General features: G+C 37.5%; 1 protein-coding gene across 2 annotated transcripts in view; it reads right to left on the reverse strand.

The window, feature by feature from the left end:
• Window positions 1-19362, reverse strand: part of FGF13 (fibroblast growth factor 13) — a 472409-nt gene that overhangs the window by 83091 nt on the left and 369956 nt on the right. The window contains exon 1 of one of the 2 annotated variants that reach the window (XM_011377605.1): window positions 10683-10791. The exons of the other annotated variant lie outside the window; for it this stretch is intronic. Within the exon in view, the coding sequence (XP_011375907.1) occupies window positions 10683-10710 (28 nt within the window). The 5' untranslated portion in view covers window positions 10711-10791. Of the gene's footprint in view, window positions 1-10682; window positions 10792-19362 lie in introns of those variants that run through there. 2 annotated transcript variants of the gene reach the window in all.

Raw genomic sequence — 19362 nt, forward strand, 5'->3', positions numbered from 1 at the left:
TATTACATTATCCTTTCCAAAGCTACAGTTAGCAAAAACTGAAGAAAAATGTGTGAATTCATCTCTGTTGAGGATCCTTATATGCAGAGAAATATGAACACATTTATATTAAATAAAAGCCTTTTATGAATCATAATCCAGCATGCAATGGCTTATTTGCTTATACTCCACTTTAAGATGATAAATTTTTTGCAGTTTTCCTGTTTTGGCTCTGTAGGTTATAACTCCAGGTTTCTGAAGTTTCAGAGGGTAGTCAATCATCTAACATTTAAATGAGTAGACAGAGAGAACGTTTTTCCCTTCTCCCATTACCAAATACTCCATCCTTGAAACCAGAGCCCCTTGACTCTTTGAAGACCTTTCATTGAAAATTTACCATCAACAAACTCTGACCTCCAAGTTGGAGACTGGGTTTAACCAGGCCATATATGCAATTGTTGCTTACTCAAGCATGTGGAGAATTTTGGAATATTATGTCATTGGTGATATTTTACTCACATTATATTGAGTACTATTATTCCTGTAATAATGGTACTCAAGCCTAAGTCTAAGATATAACAGTAAATAAAACTCAGGAAGTATGAATTAGAACTCCACGCTCTGGGCTTTACAATGAGTAGGAATCATTAGTCACATGCCACTGGAGGAGGGCCAGGAAAGCTGAATGAGACACCCCTCTCCACTCAATCCTAGATGTATAGTGCAGGGAGGGCCAGGATAATAACTGAGATAAACCTCACAGGCACTGAGGACATTGAGTTTACTGAGTAACCCCTCCATTGGCCCTCTAATGCTGTGATAGGCAAGAAACAAAAGAGAGAACACCTCCGCCTGCCAGGGTTCCAGTACACAGAACCTACTGAAATATGGAGTTAAGGAAGAAGAACAGGGACAGACTACCCAGGTACACATAATTGAAAGCTCTGATAAAGAGAAGGTTGTGATCTGGCTCTTAAACAAGGTGAAATTTGTGGTAAATTGATATAACTAAAACAACAACAAAGCTCAGATCCAGATCAATCTAACAGGAGATTAATCCCAGACCAAATACTAATGGTCTAATAGAAGAATAAGTATTCCCATTTGGGGACATTAATATAATTTATCTCAGTTTCTCTTTTGTACATCTAGTAACTTGTATTCAAACAGAAATTACATAAACGAACAAAAGACTTAGAAAAAGAAAGAAAATAGGAAACTTCCTCAAGAGTTAAAGAGTCAACAGAACCAATCCCAGAGATGTCCTAGATGAAGGAATGGATATGGAATTTCAGCACTGAGATAGAATCTGTAAATAGGGAAATATGGAAAAGCTAGAAATGAAATGTGGAATGATGGCTTCATTTTAAGGGATTTTCAGTTGACTGGCTATAGTGGAGAATGGAATTTCTGACTTGGAAACAGGGAATAGAAAGTATCTAAAAACAAATAGAAAGAAAAAAAGTAAAAAACTAGAAAAGAGTGTCCGATATCTGTGGAATAACAGCAAACCATTGACACGAACAACTGGAATCCCTGGAGGAGAAGAAAGGGAGAAATGAGCAGAAGAAATATATGAGGGAATAATGGCTAACATTTTTTTTCAAAATTGATGAAAAATAACATCTTAAATATCCAAGAAGCTCATAGAATACCAAACAAGATTGAGATAACAAACAAGAACCAGCTAGGTATATCATAGTCAAAGTACTAAAAACCAAAGATAGACAATCTTGAAGTCATCTAGAGAAAACAGAAACACTACATACGGTGGAACAATGATAAGAATAATATATAACTTCTCATCAGAAACAATGAAGGACAGAAGACAACAGAATACCATCTAATCTACTGAAAGAAAAATAAAAGCTGTCGAACTTGAATTACATATCCAGCAAAAGTTATCCTTCAAAGATGAAAGTGAAATAAAGAAATTTGCAGGATAAAAAAAACTTAAAGAATTTTTATCCAGCAGACATGCACTACGAGAAATGTTCCAAAAAAGTTCTTTATACTTAAGTAAAATTATGCCGCATAGAAATATAAATTAGCAGGAAGAAATGAAAAAACACCAGGAGTAAATATATTAGTAAACATAAAGGGTAATTATTTTTTTATAATAGTATGTGCATGTTTATGTGTGTATGTGTGAAGAAATCACATCTGGCTATTGACTTTTTACAGTAAAAATAATATAACAAGGGGGTTTATAACACATATAGGATAAAATACACGAGAAAATGAACACAAAGGTTGTGAGTGGTATAACTAGAAGAATATTGCTGCATATTTCTTACTTTGTGAAGTAACAATATATATTGAAAGTTGCAGAGATAAAGATGCATATCATAATCTTATGAAACTGCTAAAAATGATACAAAAACATAAAATGAAAAAAATATTTGGTTCACCCAATAAATGCTGGAAAAGAGGACCAGGAGGATGCAGAGAAGACTAGATAAATAGAAATCAAGCACCAGAATGGAAGATTTAACCCCAAACATATCAATAATTATGGTAAACAATTGTCTAAACATATTAAAAGGTAGAATTTGAGGACTGGAAGAAAAGCGAAGACTGAATTATATGTTGTTTACAAGAAACATACTTTAAACATAAAGATATAAACAAAACAAACATCTAAGGATGGAAAATATACATGTTGCAAACGCTAAATCTAACAAAAATAGTGTGGCTGTGCTAATATTGTAAGAAAGACCTCATGGTGATGAATATTACCAGAGGTTAAAAAAATAAATTTAAATTAGAAAATAGTCATTTATCAAGAATATAAATTCCTATATGTGTTTGCACCTACTAACAAAGGTACTGGATACCTGAAGCAAAAATTGATAGCAATAAAAGAAAATACAGATAAATCCACAATTATAGAGATTTCAATATTCATCTCTAAAGAATTGATGGAATATGCAAACAGAAAAATCAGAATACAGAATTGCACACTGTCAATCAATTTGACTTGATATAATTTATAGAACACTACATAAACCAATAGCAGGAAAGACATTCTTCTCAAGGGCCCAATGGAATATTCACCAAGTATACTATAAATTCAGCCATAACACAAGTTTAAAGAAATTTCTAAGGGTCAAAATGAAACAATATCTGACAGCAAAAATGTCAAGTTTGAAATCAGCATCAAGAATATAAAAGGACCATCCCCCATATTTGGAAATTGAGTATCACACATTTAAAAAAAGTCATGAGTAAAAGAAAAATACAAAAGGGAGGTTAAATTCAATGATAATTAAAGTGTGATATGTCAAAAAATGAAATGAATCTAAAGTAGCTCTTATAGGGGAATATATAACTTTAATTGCCTTTACTCGAAAAGAAGATAGTTGTAATATAAATGATTTATATTCCCACTTTAAGTAACTAGAAAAAGAACTAACTAAATCCCAAATAAGTAGGAAGGACATAATAAAAATGAGAAAGGAAATCAATGACAAAAAAAGAGATAGTCACCAAGGCCAAAAGTTGAAGTTTTTAAAAGATTAACAAAATTTTAAACCACTAGCAAGACAGTTTTAAAAAAGAAAAAAAAATACAAAATATGAATATAATAAATGAAAATGAGGACATCACTAGAGATACTACAGACATTAAAAAGATAACGAGAGGCTATTGTGAACAAGTCAATAAGACAAAAAAAAAATCAGTGAAGACAGGAAAAACACTTGGACAGATACTTCAATAAAGAAGATATGTAAATAGCCACTAAGAGCATGAAAAAGCACTCAACATCATTACTCATCAGGCATATGCAAATTAAAATCAAAATGGAATGCCACTATAAACACACAAGAATAGGTAGAATGAAAAGAAAATAACTGACAACCTCAAATGCTGGTGATTATTTGGAATCCTCAGAATTCTTATTGGTGGGAGTGTAATGTGATGGAAAATTGTTTTGCAGTGGCTTAAAAGTTAAACTTATGTCAACCTTATGACTCAACACCTCCATTGCCAGGTGTTTGTCTCCCCCTGCCCAAATTAAAGTGTATGTCCACCAAAATTTTGTAAAAATTGTATACAAATGCTTTACTCATTGTAGTCGAAACCTAGAAACAGTCCAGATGTCCTCCAATGAGAGAAACAAACTGGCATATTCATTTAATAGACTACTACTCGGCATTAAAATGTAATGCCTTACCAATAACGCAGACACATAAGTGAATTTCAAAAACATTATTCTGGGTGAAAGAAATCAGACACACAAAAAGCACATACTATAATGTTTCCATGTTTCCATTTACACAAAGTTCTAAAATAGGGAAAACAAACCTATGATGATAGAAATAAGTTCAGTGGTTGCTTCTTAAAACTGATCAAACTGTTTACTTAAGATCTGAGCACTTTACTGAATGCAAATTATACCTAAATAGCAAAAGAACTTTAAAAAGTAATATACTTTCCAATTTTTGCATGTGGATATGAGAGGCTGGTGAGGGAAAGACATCAATGAAGGTTAGGAAGGGAGTCATTAGTAGAGAATACTTTCAAGAGGATTTCTCTAAGTGAGTTATGGGTGGTCTTTCTGGTCCAGAATCATATGAAGTACTTGTTAAAATGCAGATTCTTGGATCCCAACCAAATCAGCTGAGAATCTCCAATTTTAACTAGTTTCACAGAGGATACTGATGGCATACACTACAGTTTGGAACAGCTGGGTTACAAAATATTCAGCTCAAAATACAGAATTTTCCCATATAGAAATAGTGTAGTTAAACAACACTGAAGCTATGCTTGAAATGTGATTTTGGATATTTTCATGAGTTATGAATGTTATGAGTCAGCTTTCGCATGTCTATAAAATCAGATTATTTTATTTGCTTGAGATGACTTGATGTTGTAATTTTTAGTTGTATGTTTGAAACTGAGTATCTGACAGAAACTATAACTTTAACTGAGGTTCTAAATTTTCCTTTTAGATGAATTATCAATATATATTCATGTAAAAGTGTTTAAGAAAAGTAAATTATATCATATAAAACAATAGTTTTGCTTCTATTAAGCATAAAGCATTCATAGAATTGCTATTGAAACATAAAGACATCTGCCTGGGATTGACAAGAACCAAAGACTACCAACCTCTTACATTGGAATTTTAAATATATAAAGATCTCGCAATCAGAATGGTAATAATCAGCCAATCAACAAGCAACATTTGCTCAAATTCTATTATGTCTGAGATAGTATGATATTACATTGACCTGTTTAAAAGACTTGCTCTAATGTTCATTAACTGAGGAACTCTGTCTCATTACTTAACCTCTCTGAGCCTCAGTTCCCTCAGTAGTAAAATTAGGAAAATATTCATCTACCTTGCAGGATTTTTGTAAGAATTTAAGTTCTACCTGTACAGCATTTATACTAGGAACTGCCCTCTAATTAATGCTTAACAAATGGCAACTGTTGGGTCACACAGCCTAACCATTAAGGTGATTATTTAAGCCTCTTTTCATAATGTGGAGGAGCAAGGAAAGTATTGACTAAGAAAAAGGATCAAGTGGATCACATACTTAGAGAATAAAATACTGTGGAGAGGAAAAAAAAAGAACTTACTTCTTGTCTTTGGGTTCACCATTCCCTGTCTTTGGAGTGTGAAGATCTATAAGACAGGGTTATGATCTGATTTAGGGGAAACAGAACAAAAAGGCTGCTTGAGTTGCTTCTAGACTATATATTTCATGTTTTATTCAGTACTGCAGGCAACATAGTAGGTTCTCCATGCATATTCGATGAGTGAATAAAAAAGGGCAAAAAAGAATCTTCACAGCTTGGATGTAGTCTAGTTTAGCTCAGTAACTGTGAATTTGACTAGTTTTGTTCTCTATCTTGGCATATTACTGTGTAACAGTGGTTAACTAAGAAGTCAAGGAATTCTCAGGACTCAATCAAAAGTTTGTTTTTAGTTACTATTTTTAGTTACTATTGTTGTTAGTCCTGTGTTATAGATTAGATAGATATATAGAAGTACTGAATATGGATGTGGTCTTCTAGGAATTTATAATCCAATAAGGGAAATGAGCACAAGGTTCATTCAATACAAGGGAGCTTAGAATGAGGGTCAAAATGATCAGTTTAGCTAGTAAGTACTATGAGAATTCTAGTGGTGATGAAATCTTATTTGGTTGGGAGAGAGGCTAGGAAATGCATCTCAGAGCACATGAACCAAAGTCTAACACACATTTAAGTCCCTGGTTAAATTACACCTCCTCAATGAGGCCATCCCAAAACCAGCCAGCAGAAGGCATCTATCCTAGCTCCGTTCCCCTGTGGCTTTTTGTATTTCCATTATAGCACTCATCACAGTGTGTCTGGTATTAGCTAGCTGGGCAACCGGACTGTGCCTTCTGGAAAGCAAAGCCTATGGCTCTTCCATTTTGGCACCTTCTTCAGTTTGTAGCACATCACAGAGAGAGCACTGTACAGAGTACACACTAATGAATTAGACAAATTCCTCTAGGTGCAATGGAGGCAACTGAATTGACTGAAGCAGTTCTTTGAGGGAAGGAAGGAGATAGGACTAGAAAGATATGCTAAGCCAGACTGTTGTGGGCTTCACTCATAGAATAAAGTCAATCACCTCATGCCCCCAACTGGTTGGCATTAAGAGTGAAGTGAGGAAAGGTATTTATATAGGGAAGGGACATGATAAATAGGACATTTGAAGATCTTATCATATTCTATCATATTATCTAGTATTAGAGCTGGAAAAATATCTTTTTACTCAACTACACAGTTAGGCCTGAGTGGAACAATGAATATTACAAAGAATGCCAGCATATTTGGTCTTTACACAGAGATTCATACACTTAACCAACCAAAGAGAATCGTAATAAATATCTGGAATCCTGATTCCTCTGGAGCCCTAGTAGATACCTAAATAACACCCATCTTGTCATGCAAGGAAAGGCTCCCGAATCATAATTCTTAGCCAATATTTGGACATCGCAGGTCCATGTTGAACTAGATATAGAGAATTGGCATAGATAATGAATTAGAGTTTTGGGTGCATGAGACAAGCGTATACCCTCTTTAAATATGTAAATGACCATGTCTGTTATTCACAACTCGCTTTGAGTAAGGTCTTTTAAAAAATTCTATTTTAGAAGGCAATAGTATCATGTCATATCAGATAACAGCTGCTAAATTTTAAGAAACACTAGTAAGTTATGCAGAAACTTGCAAAATAAAGTAAGCAGATTAAAATTTTTAATATTCTCGCAAATGAGGCACTATTTTACTCAGCCCTGGTCAAAGAATTCCTTCTGAACAGAATGTAGATATCATGTTTTCATTTGGTATAAAGAAATTCAGACTTTCAAGTGGATAAAGAGTAATTCTTTAAACATGTATATTATAAAATAAGTCATTTTATAAAAGCATTCACAAAAAGACTTCTTTCCTTACTACACACCCCATGTGGATTTCAAATGGGACTTGATTTACATATAATTTTCTGGAAACGATTTAGTTGTATAAAAACACAGTTATTCTGTCTACAGCTCAAACTTTTAGGCCATGCCCAGTGGCATTACTGGAATTAAAAGAAAAGTTATGGCACATTTACCTTTTGTTCTCAGACATGATACCCCAAGGAAAACTTACAGAACCTTGTCTACCCAAGAGGCACTTGCTTCCTGTGGATACTCTCCTTCCTTCACAAGAACTTAACTGCTTGAATGAATTGTCCTATTACCCAAGACCTCTCCCCTTCCAATAGTATTCACAACTCCAAAGCCTCCAGTTTTGAAAGCAAATGGCAAAAGGCCAATATAGACTTCCATTATACATTCTAAAGACACAACATGAATAAAGTCTTTCTGTTAAGTTTTATATCAGCTTAGATTGTTTAATCATGTGTCCAAAGCAAATATACTGAAATAGTTTTGAGTGTTCAATGCAGCCATTGTGGATAGATTCATTCATTCAACAAACACTGAGTATCTACTAAGCCTAGGGTCAGGCAGTCCGAACTGCATATCATGAGAAGGCACTGTGAGGCAATGCCCTGGTGATAATAGCCTCAATGTTTGGAATGAGTGACCTATGGAACAGCTAAAAGTACACATCTGTATCCCTCGCAAATGGGCTAAGTGATTACTGATAAAAAACAATTAATACATATATAATTTCCTGAGTAACTATCAATAAGAAAACAATTAATAAATGTTATTTCTTATAGTGCCCAAAGAGAGGAAAATCTGTCTTCATGTGTTCTAATTTTTCAAAACTCTAAGTCAATAGAATATACTGACTACTAGGTAGGCCACTGAATAGAAAAGGCCCATAACCAACCAGAAACAGAAAAAAAAAACATTAAGGGACCTTGAAAAGCGAAAGATGTAGTTGTGATAAGCAGAAAGCAGCAAGTACAGCAAGGACAAAAACACTTAAGAGAAGTAGCTGTGTGAGATAAAATAGAGTTGGTTAGAAACAAGACTAAAAGAGTAGGCTAAAGAAACTCAGATTCCTTTACTTAAAAAAAGCACGATCGTGAGGGCTTCCGCCTGTGAGGGATTACACAGCGCACAACTACTGTCTGTTCTTTGAGGACAAAAGAAGAGGCATCAGACTTAACTGAACAATGGAGAATTTCGGGAGAATGTTTCTGCCTTTAGAGCTATTGAAATGAATTCTTTAGAGAGCTTCCAGGCACAGTGGCTGGGACAGTCTCATCTGTATACCAGGGGTGAAGTGTTTTCCTGCCTAAAGGCAAAGAAATAAACTACATGACTTTTCTTGGGACTTGCCCTTCTTTGGTTGCCTAATCCTTTCTTCTGGTCTCATTTGCACTGTGCTACCAAGGACTCGGAGCTTGCCTTATATTGCATCAGGTACTTTTAACATTTCTTTGAAAGAGAAACCCCAGTCATGTCAATCTGCCCCATAATTTGAATTCATTTCTGCAAAGGGGCTTGGTTTGCCATGAACATACATCTATTTAAAAGACATGTCTATTTATAACATTTCATCAATCAATCCAGAAGTCTTTTATAAGCATAAAGTAGGTTGATGTTTGAATCTAACCAAACAGCTTAGATTGCAATTTGATCATTTCCGATTAATGCATGCGCATGTCAATGCCATAATTGTTTGGTGAGAACTGCCTGTGTCATAGACCTTGCTCAGCAAAGAATTAATGTACGGGTTTCACTCGCATACTTTACAAGCAGAGCGATGAGTTTAAACATTTCTGCTACATGTAGCATATCCTGAGATAAGGGGCATAGAGTCGGTAGTTCGTTCCTTTAAAGATGATTAAAATCTGTCTCCCATCTGACAGGTGGAAACTTTGGTGGGTTTATTAGAAGCATGAATTGTGAGAATAATCAAAAAATGAAATGCTGAACCGACTTCAGAAATTCTATAATGACTTTCATCACTAATATTGCCTTTGATGTCCTGACCATTCAAATGAGGTTTTTTTCTCCTTTTTGTGGGAAGAGCAATTGAAAATAAGCAAATAGACAATGCCCATGCAACATAACAGGTAAATCCGAACCTTCATTTGCAGAAGCTCCGGGACCACTCCAAGTGGTCCAAGAGATCCTGCCAGATACTCAGAACGGAAAGCCTATTAATCCTAGTTAACTCCATTAATAAACACATGTTACTTAGCAGTTTCTGGACAGGGGGAAGGATTTTGAAGAAACAAAAACTGCAAAGAGTAATCACTTACTTGGATGAAATGCTCTAGCAAAATAAAACGTTCAGAGGCGTTAGCATTCTCTGGGATCCTTTCGAGCTCGTTGTTAAAGGAAGTGCAAAGGTTTTCAATAAAAGCATTAGCTTGATGAGGCTACTTCATTCAGATAATAGGCAGACTGGCAAAAAGTTTCCCAAGAAAATATGTAATTAATTTTCCACTTAGTTACATGCTAAAATTTCTCATCAAAAAGTAGCCGGCGGAGTGGTTTCAACCCTCCAAAGGAATCCCTGTCTTGTATTCTCAGAGGTTTCTAACTAGCCGCTCTGGTAATCTTCTCTCATCTTGTTTTCTCCCTGAGACAGAGGCTCTTGGGCGTTGGTTCCATTAGCTATCTGCGGCATCTCCCTTGCCGCCATGGAGGAACAGATCCTTTCCTAGTTGTGCTTAGACTTTATGGAGTGCCTATCTTCTTTGATTTCCCTGAAGACAGACCTAAATAAGATTCTCAGAATTAATGTGTAATTGTGTCCACCTTTCCTTATCTTTCTGTTGCCTTCCCTTTCTTCCCTTTCACCAAACTTAAAGCAAAATACATTTAAAGCCAATTATAATTCTCTTTTTCTTCCTTTAGAAATTCAAATTAATGTTTTATGCTTTAAGCATAAAGTAAATGCAGATCTGGAGGTAGGAAATCTCTCTTGAATCAGCCAGCATCGTGGTGGTTCTCTAAACACAAATAGGGCTTTAGATAAACAGATACACACATTCACTCTTCTATAACAATTAATACCCCAAATTCCTCTTAGAAAAAAACAAAGGAAGCATTTTTCCAAGAGTCTATGCTCAGTAGTCAAATATCATAGAGTACCGGGACACTCAAGAGCCCCTGTCCCATCCAGAAAGAAAAGATCTCAACAGAAAGATCATCGGCATAATTTTGTTAATTTTTACAAAGGTATTAATGCCCAAGATAAGCTATCAAATCTATGTCCTTCAAAAACATTGCTAAAATAAATCTTACCTGAATACGACTTCCTTAACAAAGCCATGCTTCTTTATAAGCTGTTCCTACCCAGACAATTGCTGTCTACATTTGAAGCAGACACAGAGAGAGGAGAGGGAGAAAGTTTAAGGCATTTCTAAAGTATTCTCCAAGGTACTGGCCAGAAGCATCAAGCCCATACTCGCGGTATAGAGAGATCATTAATGGGCATTAGTGACAGACCATTATGACTCTCACAGATCATTAATGATTCATCATGTAGCGGTATTGTTCTGGCAATAATCAGACCATTGCTTGGACTCAGATATAAGCTTCGCCCATACAATTTGCTTAAACTTATTATTTCCAAGCAGAAAATTTTATTTTGCCTTCTAGAATTACGAAAAATGGTCTGTAACAAGATCCCTCTGCGCATTAAAGGCGCTTTTGGAGCTAGCTGCCTTTTTGGTAGACGCTTCTCAGGAATCTTGTCAGGAATCTTGTAGTCTGAAAGGTTCCCCACTAGCTTTTGGGATGTAGAAAATGTGTCTTTTATTTTGAAATTGAATTATTGATGAAGAGAAAATGCTGCAAGCAAACTAGACATTTATAAGAATTACAGTTGCTCAATCCTCTGTAACAATTACTTGTAAAATGTTGAAATTCTACCTGAATTTTGAGTTTCTTGCCAAAAAATATATTTTCATATCGAAGTCCTTTGTTAAAAATTCAGAGGATCTACTAGCAGCCTATAACAAGGCTTTCAGCTAATTATAACAAAAAGCAAGATTATTTTAGCATTATATCATACACGTTACTGAAGCACTCAACAGTGTTAATATAGGAATCAAAATTTTAAGGAAAAGTGAAACCCCAAACCAATTGCCATTCTTTTTATTTTTGCCTTATTCACTCTTTCGGTTAAAAAATTCAAATGCAAAGGGAAATTTAGTTATTCTGGGAGAAAATGAGTCTTTCCTATTGAACAGATTGGATTCTCCTTCTGTGTGGCTCTGGGTAAACTTCCCTTGAGTCAGAGCGAAAGGAAATCTGTCTCAAGGTCTGAATATTGTCAGTATCAATGAATATTGAAGAATTACTGACACCCACAGGGAGCTATATTTATTGAGCTCCACCACCCATACTCAGTGCTATATGGAAAGGAAGATTATGTATATCCAAAAGCACTTCATAAACTTACATAATTTTTTCCCTTAAGCTTCTCTGCATAATCAAAATCGCCTTGTGATTTCTCCCTCCATTTTTCCATCCAAAACTAAGAGTGTAACAGACAGCTGCAAATGTTAGCCCCTCCCAAAGTGATCCAGCCTCAAGCGAAATTGGTTTAGCTGTAGGTTGGGATTTCAGCAGTAGGCAGAGGATAGAAAAAAATCGTTTGGCCTCAAAATTAAACATCCTTCCCCGACTCTCACGAGCTGCCCATAGCCCAGGGGCCTAAACATCAGAAGCCCTCAGAATGCAGATGGGCCAAAGAGATGTTCCTCAGTAGGGCTGGCTTCCTGAAAGCGTGTCCTGTGCACACAGGAACTTGCTCTGAGGGGAACCCGACACTTGGTGTCATGCTTTGCTGTCATCTTTTTAAAATTATTAAGTTTTGAACAAAGGACAAATTTTTGAACATTTTTATTTTGTACTGGGTCCTGCAAATTATGTAGCCAGTTCTGCCCCTTAAAAATCCACTTGTTAACCAGTCAGGCATGCTTAGAGGGGCAGATGACCAGCTTCAGAGTGTGGCCAGGGCTCTTCCCCATTGTCCTGTGACTGGGAAGCTGAGCTAGTACCCAGGCCAGGCACATGGTTATATATGTTCAGATCCCTGTTTGCAATCCAAAATGGCTAATGGAAGAATTTAGGCTTCAGTGAACTCCTTATACAGGAGAGATGCCAACTTCCTTCAAACAAAAATAGCAAACCCTAATATGGAGGCAGTGTCTCTTGGCCAATGTAAGAGCTCTTAAAAAAGGCACTTTCCAAAGGACAAAATTAAGTTATCTCAATATGAGTGGTCTTATCAGGTCTAATCAAGAGACTCGGTCTCTCTTTCAGCTGTGCAATAGCTCCTTATGGCCCTGCAGGGGCTGCATTGGTCAGCACAGTTGGGAATGGGGTCCCTTGGGATGACAGCAACTCAATCCTTGATGTCTAGACTGCACAGAAATAAACAAAGTGAAGGCTGACATGGAGCCAAATTGCAAGGCAGGTGAAATTTGTTTCTGCTATCCTTTCTCTTCTTGACCCCAAACTAATTATCAGCCACCAGGGCCTACCTGCTACTCAGGACCTTTGTGCTGCTCTCTAACTGCTATAACTCTACTGCAGGAGTTAACCCCCTATCAGTCTTGGCAGTCCCCTCAGTACTCTAGGCTTCTACCTTCTCTTGCACTCCAGATCTCCCTATTCTTTTCATCATCAATGTGGCTGATCCGGGTCAAGTGTTATGAAGTAAAGCAATCTGATTAAGCTAACTTACATGATTTTGTAAATAAATGACAGCTCTCACAAACGTGTGTTCATTTCAGAAAAAAAAAAAATGCCTTTTTCTCCGATTGGCATACTCCTGGGTAGTGGGACAGATGGAAGGATTTTAAACAACAGAAAGGCACAGAGGACAGTAGCATTCACCTGTTCTACTTAGCCTTAGGGATAAAGGTCTATATTTATCAAGCTCAATAAATCAGGGTACCACTCCCAAACCCACACACCAGACTGAGTTCTCTGAATGCACTGGGCTCTTTCATACCTCCACAGGTATTTTTATGGTCTTCCCCCAGCTTGGGATGCCCTTCTCCTTTTGCCTACTCTCAAGTAGGACATTTCCTAGGAAGACTTTTCTGCCAGAGTCTTCATGCCTCTCAAGTTGATTGAGGCCGCCTTGGTCCTTTCACTGCACCCAACACAAACTTCTATCATTGAACTATTATATTAGATTGCATTAAGCTGTTTACATGATTCCTCACTTACTGGACTATAAGAGGCTAGAGGGTAAGGACCACATGCAGTCTGACAAGCACCCGTGAATGAATGAACTCAATAGAGAACGGTGTATCCTAAATGGTGAATGCACTAAAGCCTGAGCCTGTGTGGCTGCCATAATTGTGACACGTACATATTCGTAGGTCGTAGGGTGTAGTTTTGCATTAGTCAACATAGGCAGGGGCTACATGGGCAGCTTTCAATTCTTTTATGAAGATTTTAATCCAGATCGAATCCATACTGGGGTCAGTGCTCAGTGCTGTGTCACTCACCCTTTTCCAATAGATGGCATCAGCAAGCAATTCCCTCTCTGCCCATCTACTAAAAGTACTCCTCTGAAGTCATGATCTATCATTTGCCCCTACAGGCATAGTCCAACTAAACAGATATTGACAAATCCAGTTAACTGTCTGGTGAGTGGCCTTTAATCCCAGCCCAAGAAGTCACAGATCTTGAAGCTTTCATTGCATTGTGGTCAAGCAGGCTGAATAAGCTTCCTCCCTTCCTGGAGGCCCCAATCAATACTCTGTCCTCCTCTTAGAGCCCAGACACATCAAAAGCAATAACGCCTGATATTTAATCATTTCCCATTAAAATGCAAAGCTCTGTCTCCAAGCGCCCTTGACAATTTAATTGTTTTAAAATGTCTGCAGAAACCGATGTAAACAGATTTGTAGTACATTGTTTACTTGCTGTGCCACCATGGCCTCTTGGGTAATTAATAAAGAGCATTTTGCTGTAAATTGGGCATCTTGGCTGCACTGATCCCACACTTTGGGAAGAATTTGTGGGAGTAAAGACAGATATGCTTCTCATTAAAAAGCACCGAGTTAAAATTTTATATCCACACAAAATCCTGCATGCAGATGTTTACAGCAGCTTTATTCATAATTGTCAAAACTTGGAAGCAACTAAGATATCCTTCAGTAGGTGAGTGCATAAATAAGTTTTGGCACAAACAAACTAACAATGGGATATTATTCCAAACTAAACGGAAATGAGCTATAGTGCCATGAAACGACATGGGCAAACCCTCAATTCATATTGCTAGGTAAAATAAGCCAATCTGAAGAGGCTACATTCTATGTGATTCCAATATATGACATTCTGGGTAAAGCAAAACTATCAAGACAGTACAATGTCTACCAAGGGTTAGTGGGGAGAGAGGGATGAATAGGCAGAGTACAGAAGATTTTTAGAACAGTGAAAATACTTTGTGTAATATCGTAATGATAGATATATGCCATTATACATTTGTCCAAACCCATAGAATGTACCACACCAAAAGTAAACCCTAATGTAAACTATGGACTTTGGGTGATTTTGATGTTTCAGTGTATGTTCATCAATTGAAACAAATGTCCCACACTGGTGGGGGATGTTGATAATGCAGGAGGCTCTGTGGGGCAGGGGAAAGTGGCAGAAACGGGTATAATGGAAGTCTCTGTACCTGCCACTCAATTTTACTGTGAATCTAAAACTGCTCTAAAAAATGAAGTCTATTAAAAACAAAACAAATGAACAAAAGAAACTGTGGGTACCTAATACATTCCATGAGTACATGTTTTCTCATTGAATTCTCATGGCAAACCTGTAAGGTTTTCTTTGCTTTATCTTTTTTTTTTTTTTTTCAGGTGAGGAAACTGGCTAAGAGAGTTGAAGTCCCTTGCTCAAGGTCACATAACTGGAAACTGACTGGAATAGTGTTAAGGGTTTCAAAAGCTTGTTTTGTGGTTAAACTGGATACTCTTTATAGTTTTTCAGAACCGCGAGTCTTCATGATTCCGTGTCCCTCCTCCTCCATAAAGTGTTCTCCAGTGAATCCAACTGCTCTAAGTCCATCAGCAATGCCCATGTCACTCATTTTGTACAATACTAACAAGTTAGGAAGAAAAGGAAACATTGCACAGGAAGTCCCTCACCTCTGTCAGAAGATGAGAACCACTGCTGTCACCTACCATGGGTTGCACCTCTCTCTCATTTTCTCTGAGGGCAGCAGAGGCAGAGAGGCAGATGGAGAGATTCCTACCCCTCTTTTCTGTAAACATAAGATGCAGTTTCAACAACAGTTCATTGGCTACTCTGCCCACAACTCAAATCCCAGTAACTATCACCAAGGCCTTTAGGTACAGAAGGCACAGGCAAAGCCTTGAACACTCTCAGCAATGCCACCTAATTGAGTATTTTAATGTGACAACCACAATTGCACAAAAAGATAGGTGGTGGGATTGGGGTGATGATAATGTTTTTCATCGGACTATTATAAGAATTAAATGAGAAATTCATATAAAGTGCTTAGGGAAGTAAGTGTCTGGCAGACTGAGCAGTCAATAAAAGTTAGTCCTCTTCTCTTCCTCTTTGTCCTTTTTTGCCCATTTGCTTATATCGCCTATAATCTCATCATTAATCTTTCTGACATTTTTGGAAGCATTTTTTTTTTGGAAACTGATCAATAAGTAAGTAATTCATGAACATTAACTGAGTACTGACAATGTGCCTTTGCACAATGTACTTCTGCTATATGCAGGAGATACAAATGGAAAACACACATATTACCACAGAGCTCAGAGTCTAAAGGGGAAGATAAACATGAATATAGTTCAAAAAAATCACTCTGAATCCTAGGCCATAAGGAATATGCTGAAGGTAAAAACTAAAGATAAGATGTTGAAACGCCTAAGTCACTGCTTATACAAACTACAACTCCCCAAATGTTGGCCGTATCATGTGTGTTCCCCCATAATGGTCTCATAAGAACCAAAACTAAACTAGTGCAGGCAAAATGGCGTAGATGATAGAGGCTTTGTTCATCTCTTCTTGCGACCACATCAAAGTTGTGATGGAAACATGGAGCAAACAGCAAGCAGAGTCTCCTGAGACAGAAGCCCTACACCTAGGGAGAGAATTAAGAAATTCTGCAATGGTAGAATGTAAGATGGGGCAAGGACACAAGGCTGCCTAATCCCGAGCGGCTGAGTGGGACAGAGGCTGCAGCAGCAGCACGCAGCTCTTAAAGGGGCCGTGTCCACGAGTGGACTTCCGTGGTGACAGACCACTGGCTCTGAGCACCAGCACCTAGCGGGCTGCTGGGGGTGGGGCACCAGGGAGTTACATGAGGATGCTGAGTTGTCAGAGTGAGGGCGAGAGGCAAGGCTTTCTCCTGAGCAGAAGTGCTGGTGGAATCTATTGTTCATCTGTTGAGCCCTCCTGCCTCCTAGTGTGCGGACACAGCATCACCATAGCTGAGACGTCATGGAACTGGATAACAGAGGTCATTCTGCCCAGAGGATTCCCTGAAACTCTGCCTCTCCCAACTCAGGGCCCCACCCAAGCCACATGCAGATGTGTCCTTGGCGAGTCCTGTGCAACTTGGTGAGTGGCAACAAGACACACACTGGTGGCAGCTGGCTTCGGTTTCTGGCGTGGCCTCTTGAGGCAACTATAAGCACAGCATCTGTGGATTGCTTGCTGAATCTTAACAGGTGGTCCTGGAGGGGCACAGGTTGGGGCTAAACTTGGCCTGCAGCTGAAAACCTCTCAGGTCTGTGCCATTGGACAGACACCTACTACACAAAGCTGCACTAATAAGACCGGGAGACTTAGGAACTTTGCTTAGTACATTGAAACAGACATGGAAAGGCAGCCAAAATGGGAAGACAAAGAAGCAGAAACCATATGAGAGAACAGAACATAGATCAAGGAAAAATGGAGTCAAGCAATCTCACAAATGCAGAGTTTAAAACACTGGTTATAAAGATGTTAAATGAAATTAAGGGAAGTGCAGATGAACTCAGTGAGAACTTCAACAAAGAGATAAAAAACATAAAAATGGAAATGGAAATTATGAAAAGGAACCAGTCAGAAATGAAGAATATATTATCTGACATGAAAAGTATATCAGAAGGAATTAACAGATTGGATGAAGATCAAACCACCAATATAGAGGATGGGGAAGCCAAGGTAACCCAATCAGAATGGCAAGAAAAAAGAAGCCAAGACTGTAATAATAATTTAAGGAGCCCATGGGACACAATTAATTGTAAAATCATTCACATAATAGGGTACCTGAAGGAACACAAGACGTTGAAGAGCTATTTGAAGAAATAATGACAGAAAACTTCTCCAACCTGGTGAAGGAAGCAGACATACAACTCTAGGAAGCTCAGAGAGTCCCAAGAAAGAGGAACCAAAACAGGCCCACACCTAGACACATCATAATTACAATGCCAATGGTTAAAGACAAAAAAACGAATCTTAAAAGCAGCAAGAGAAAAGCAGTTAGTTATCTACAGAGGAGCAACCATAAGACTGACAGTTGATTTCTCAAAAGAAACTTTGAAGGACAGAAGGGCTTGGCACAAAAGATTCGACGTGATGAAAACCTATGTTCTACAACCAAGAATACTTTATCCAGCAAAGATATCATTTGAAATCAAAGGAAAGATAAAGACCTTTCCAGACCAAAACAAAACAACAACAACAAAAAAAACCAAACAAAAAACAAAAATACAAAAATAAAACTAAAGGAATTCATCACCACTAAGTCACTATTACAGAAAATGTTGGAGGGACTTCTGTAAGAAGAAAAAAACATGTATCAAAATCATGAAGAAAAAGTGGTAATAACTACATACCTATCAACGAGTACCGCAAATGGAAAAGAATTAAGTGCTCCAATCAAAGGACAGGGTGGCTGAATGGATAAGAAAACAAGACTCTTACATATGCTGCCTAAAAGAGATTCACTTCAGATTAAAAGACACACACAGACTAAAAGGAAGGGGATTTAAAAAGATTGCCTTGATAGACCTAGAGGGTATTGTGCTGAAATAAGTTAAGTCAGATAAAGACAAATGTTGCATGATTTCACGTACATGTGGAATCTAAAGAACAAAATAAATGACAGCAACAAAAATGGAAACAAAGTCAGAGATGCAGAGACTATTTTGAGGGCCACTAGATGGGAAGAGGGTTGGGGAGATGGTGAAAAAGGGTGAAGGGATTAAGAAGTACAAATGGATAGATACAAAATAGTCATGGAGATGTAAAATGTAGCATAACAGTCAACAATGTTGTAGTAAATATGTAAGGGGAAGAAGGGTACTAGAATTAGTGGGGTGATCACTTGAACTCTTATCACTATGCTGTACAACTGAAACTAATATTTTATTATATGCCAAATATAACTGAAAAAAATCCTCATTGAATTGTACAATGAAAATATGAGCAACTAATTGTTATATTTCAATAAAGCTGGGGGAGGGGAGAGGAAAAAAACTAAACTAGGGTACGTAAGCTGGTACCACTGTCTGTGGGATCTTAGTAAAAAGAGCTAACAGATACCCACCTCTGACACCTGGACAGGACTTCTTCGATAATAGTGTATCCCACGTCAGGGTTAAAAGCAACATAGTACATACTTCTACTCTGCTGAATTCTGCTTCTGACATCATAGTAAATAACACCTAAATTTTTTGATGAATAAATTCTGGCTATACCACGAATCACACATCTTTAAACCTGAAGTCTGGATTTTTTAAAGTTCCTGGAGATAGGGGAGGGGTGTACGCATGCACACACACATCTTATTAGCAGGAAGAGTTGTCCCAGGCATACATGATTTTCAAGCATGATGGGAGAATTATTCATTTCTTGCAAAACTGTACGCAACGCAGGGAAAATAGAAAAAGTTATTTGGTTTCTGCAGTTTCTGAAGAACGAATTA

Source organism: Pteropus vampyrus, unplaced genomic scaffold (assembly GCF_000151845.1).
Source record: "Pteropus vampyrus isolate Shadow unplaced genomic scaffold, Pvam_2.0 Scaffold318, whole genome shotgun sequence".
Classification (NCBI taxonomy): Eukaryota; Metazoa; Chordata; class Mammalia; order Chiroptera; family Pteropodidae; genus Pteropus; species Pteropus vampyrus.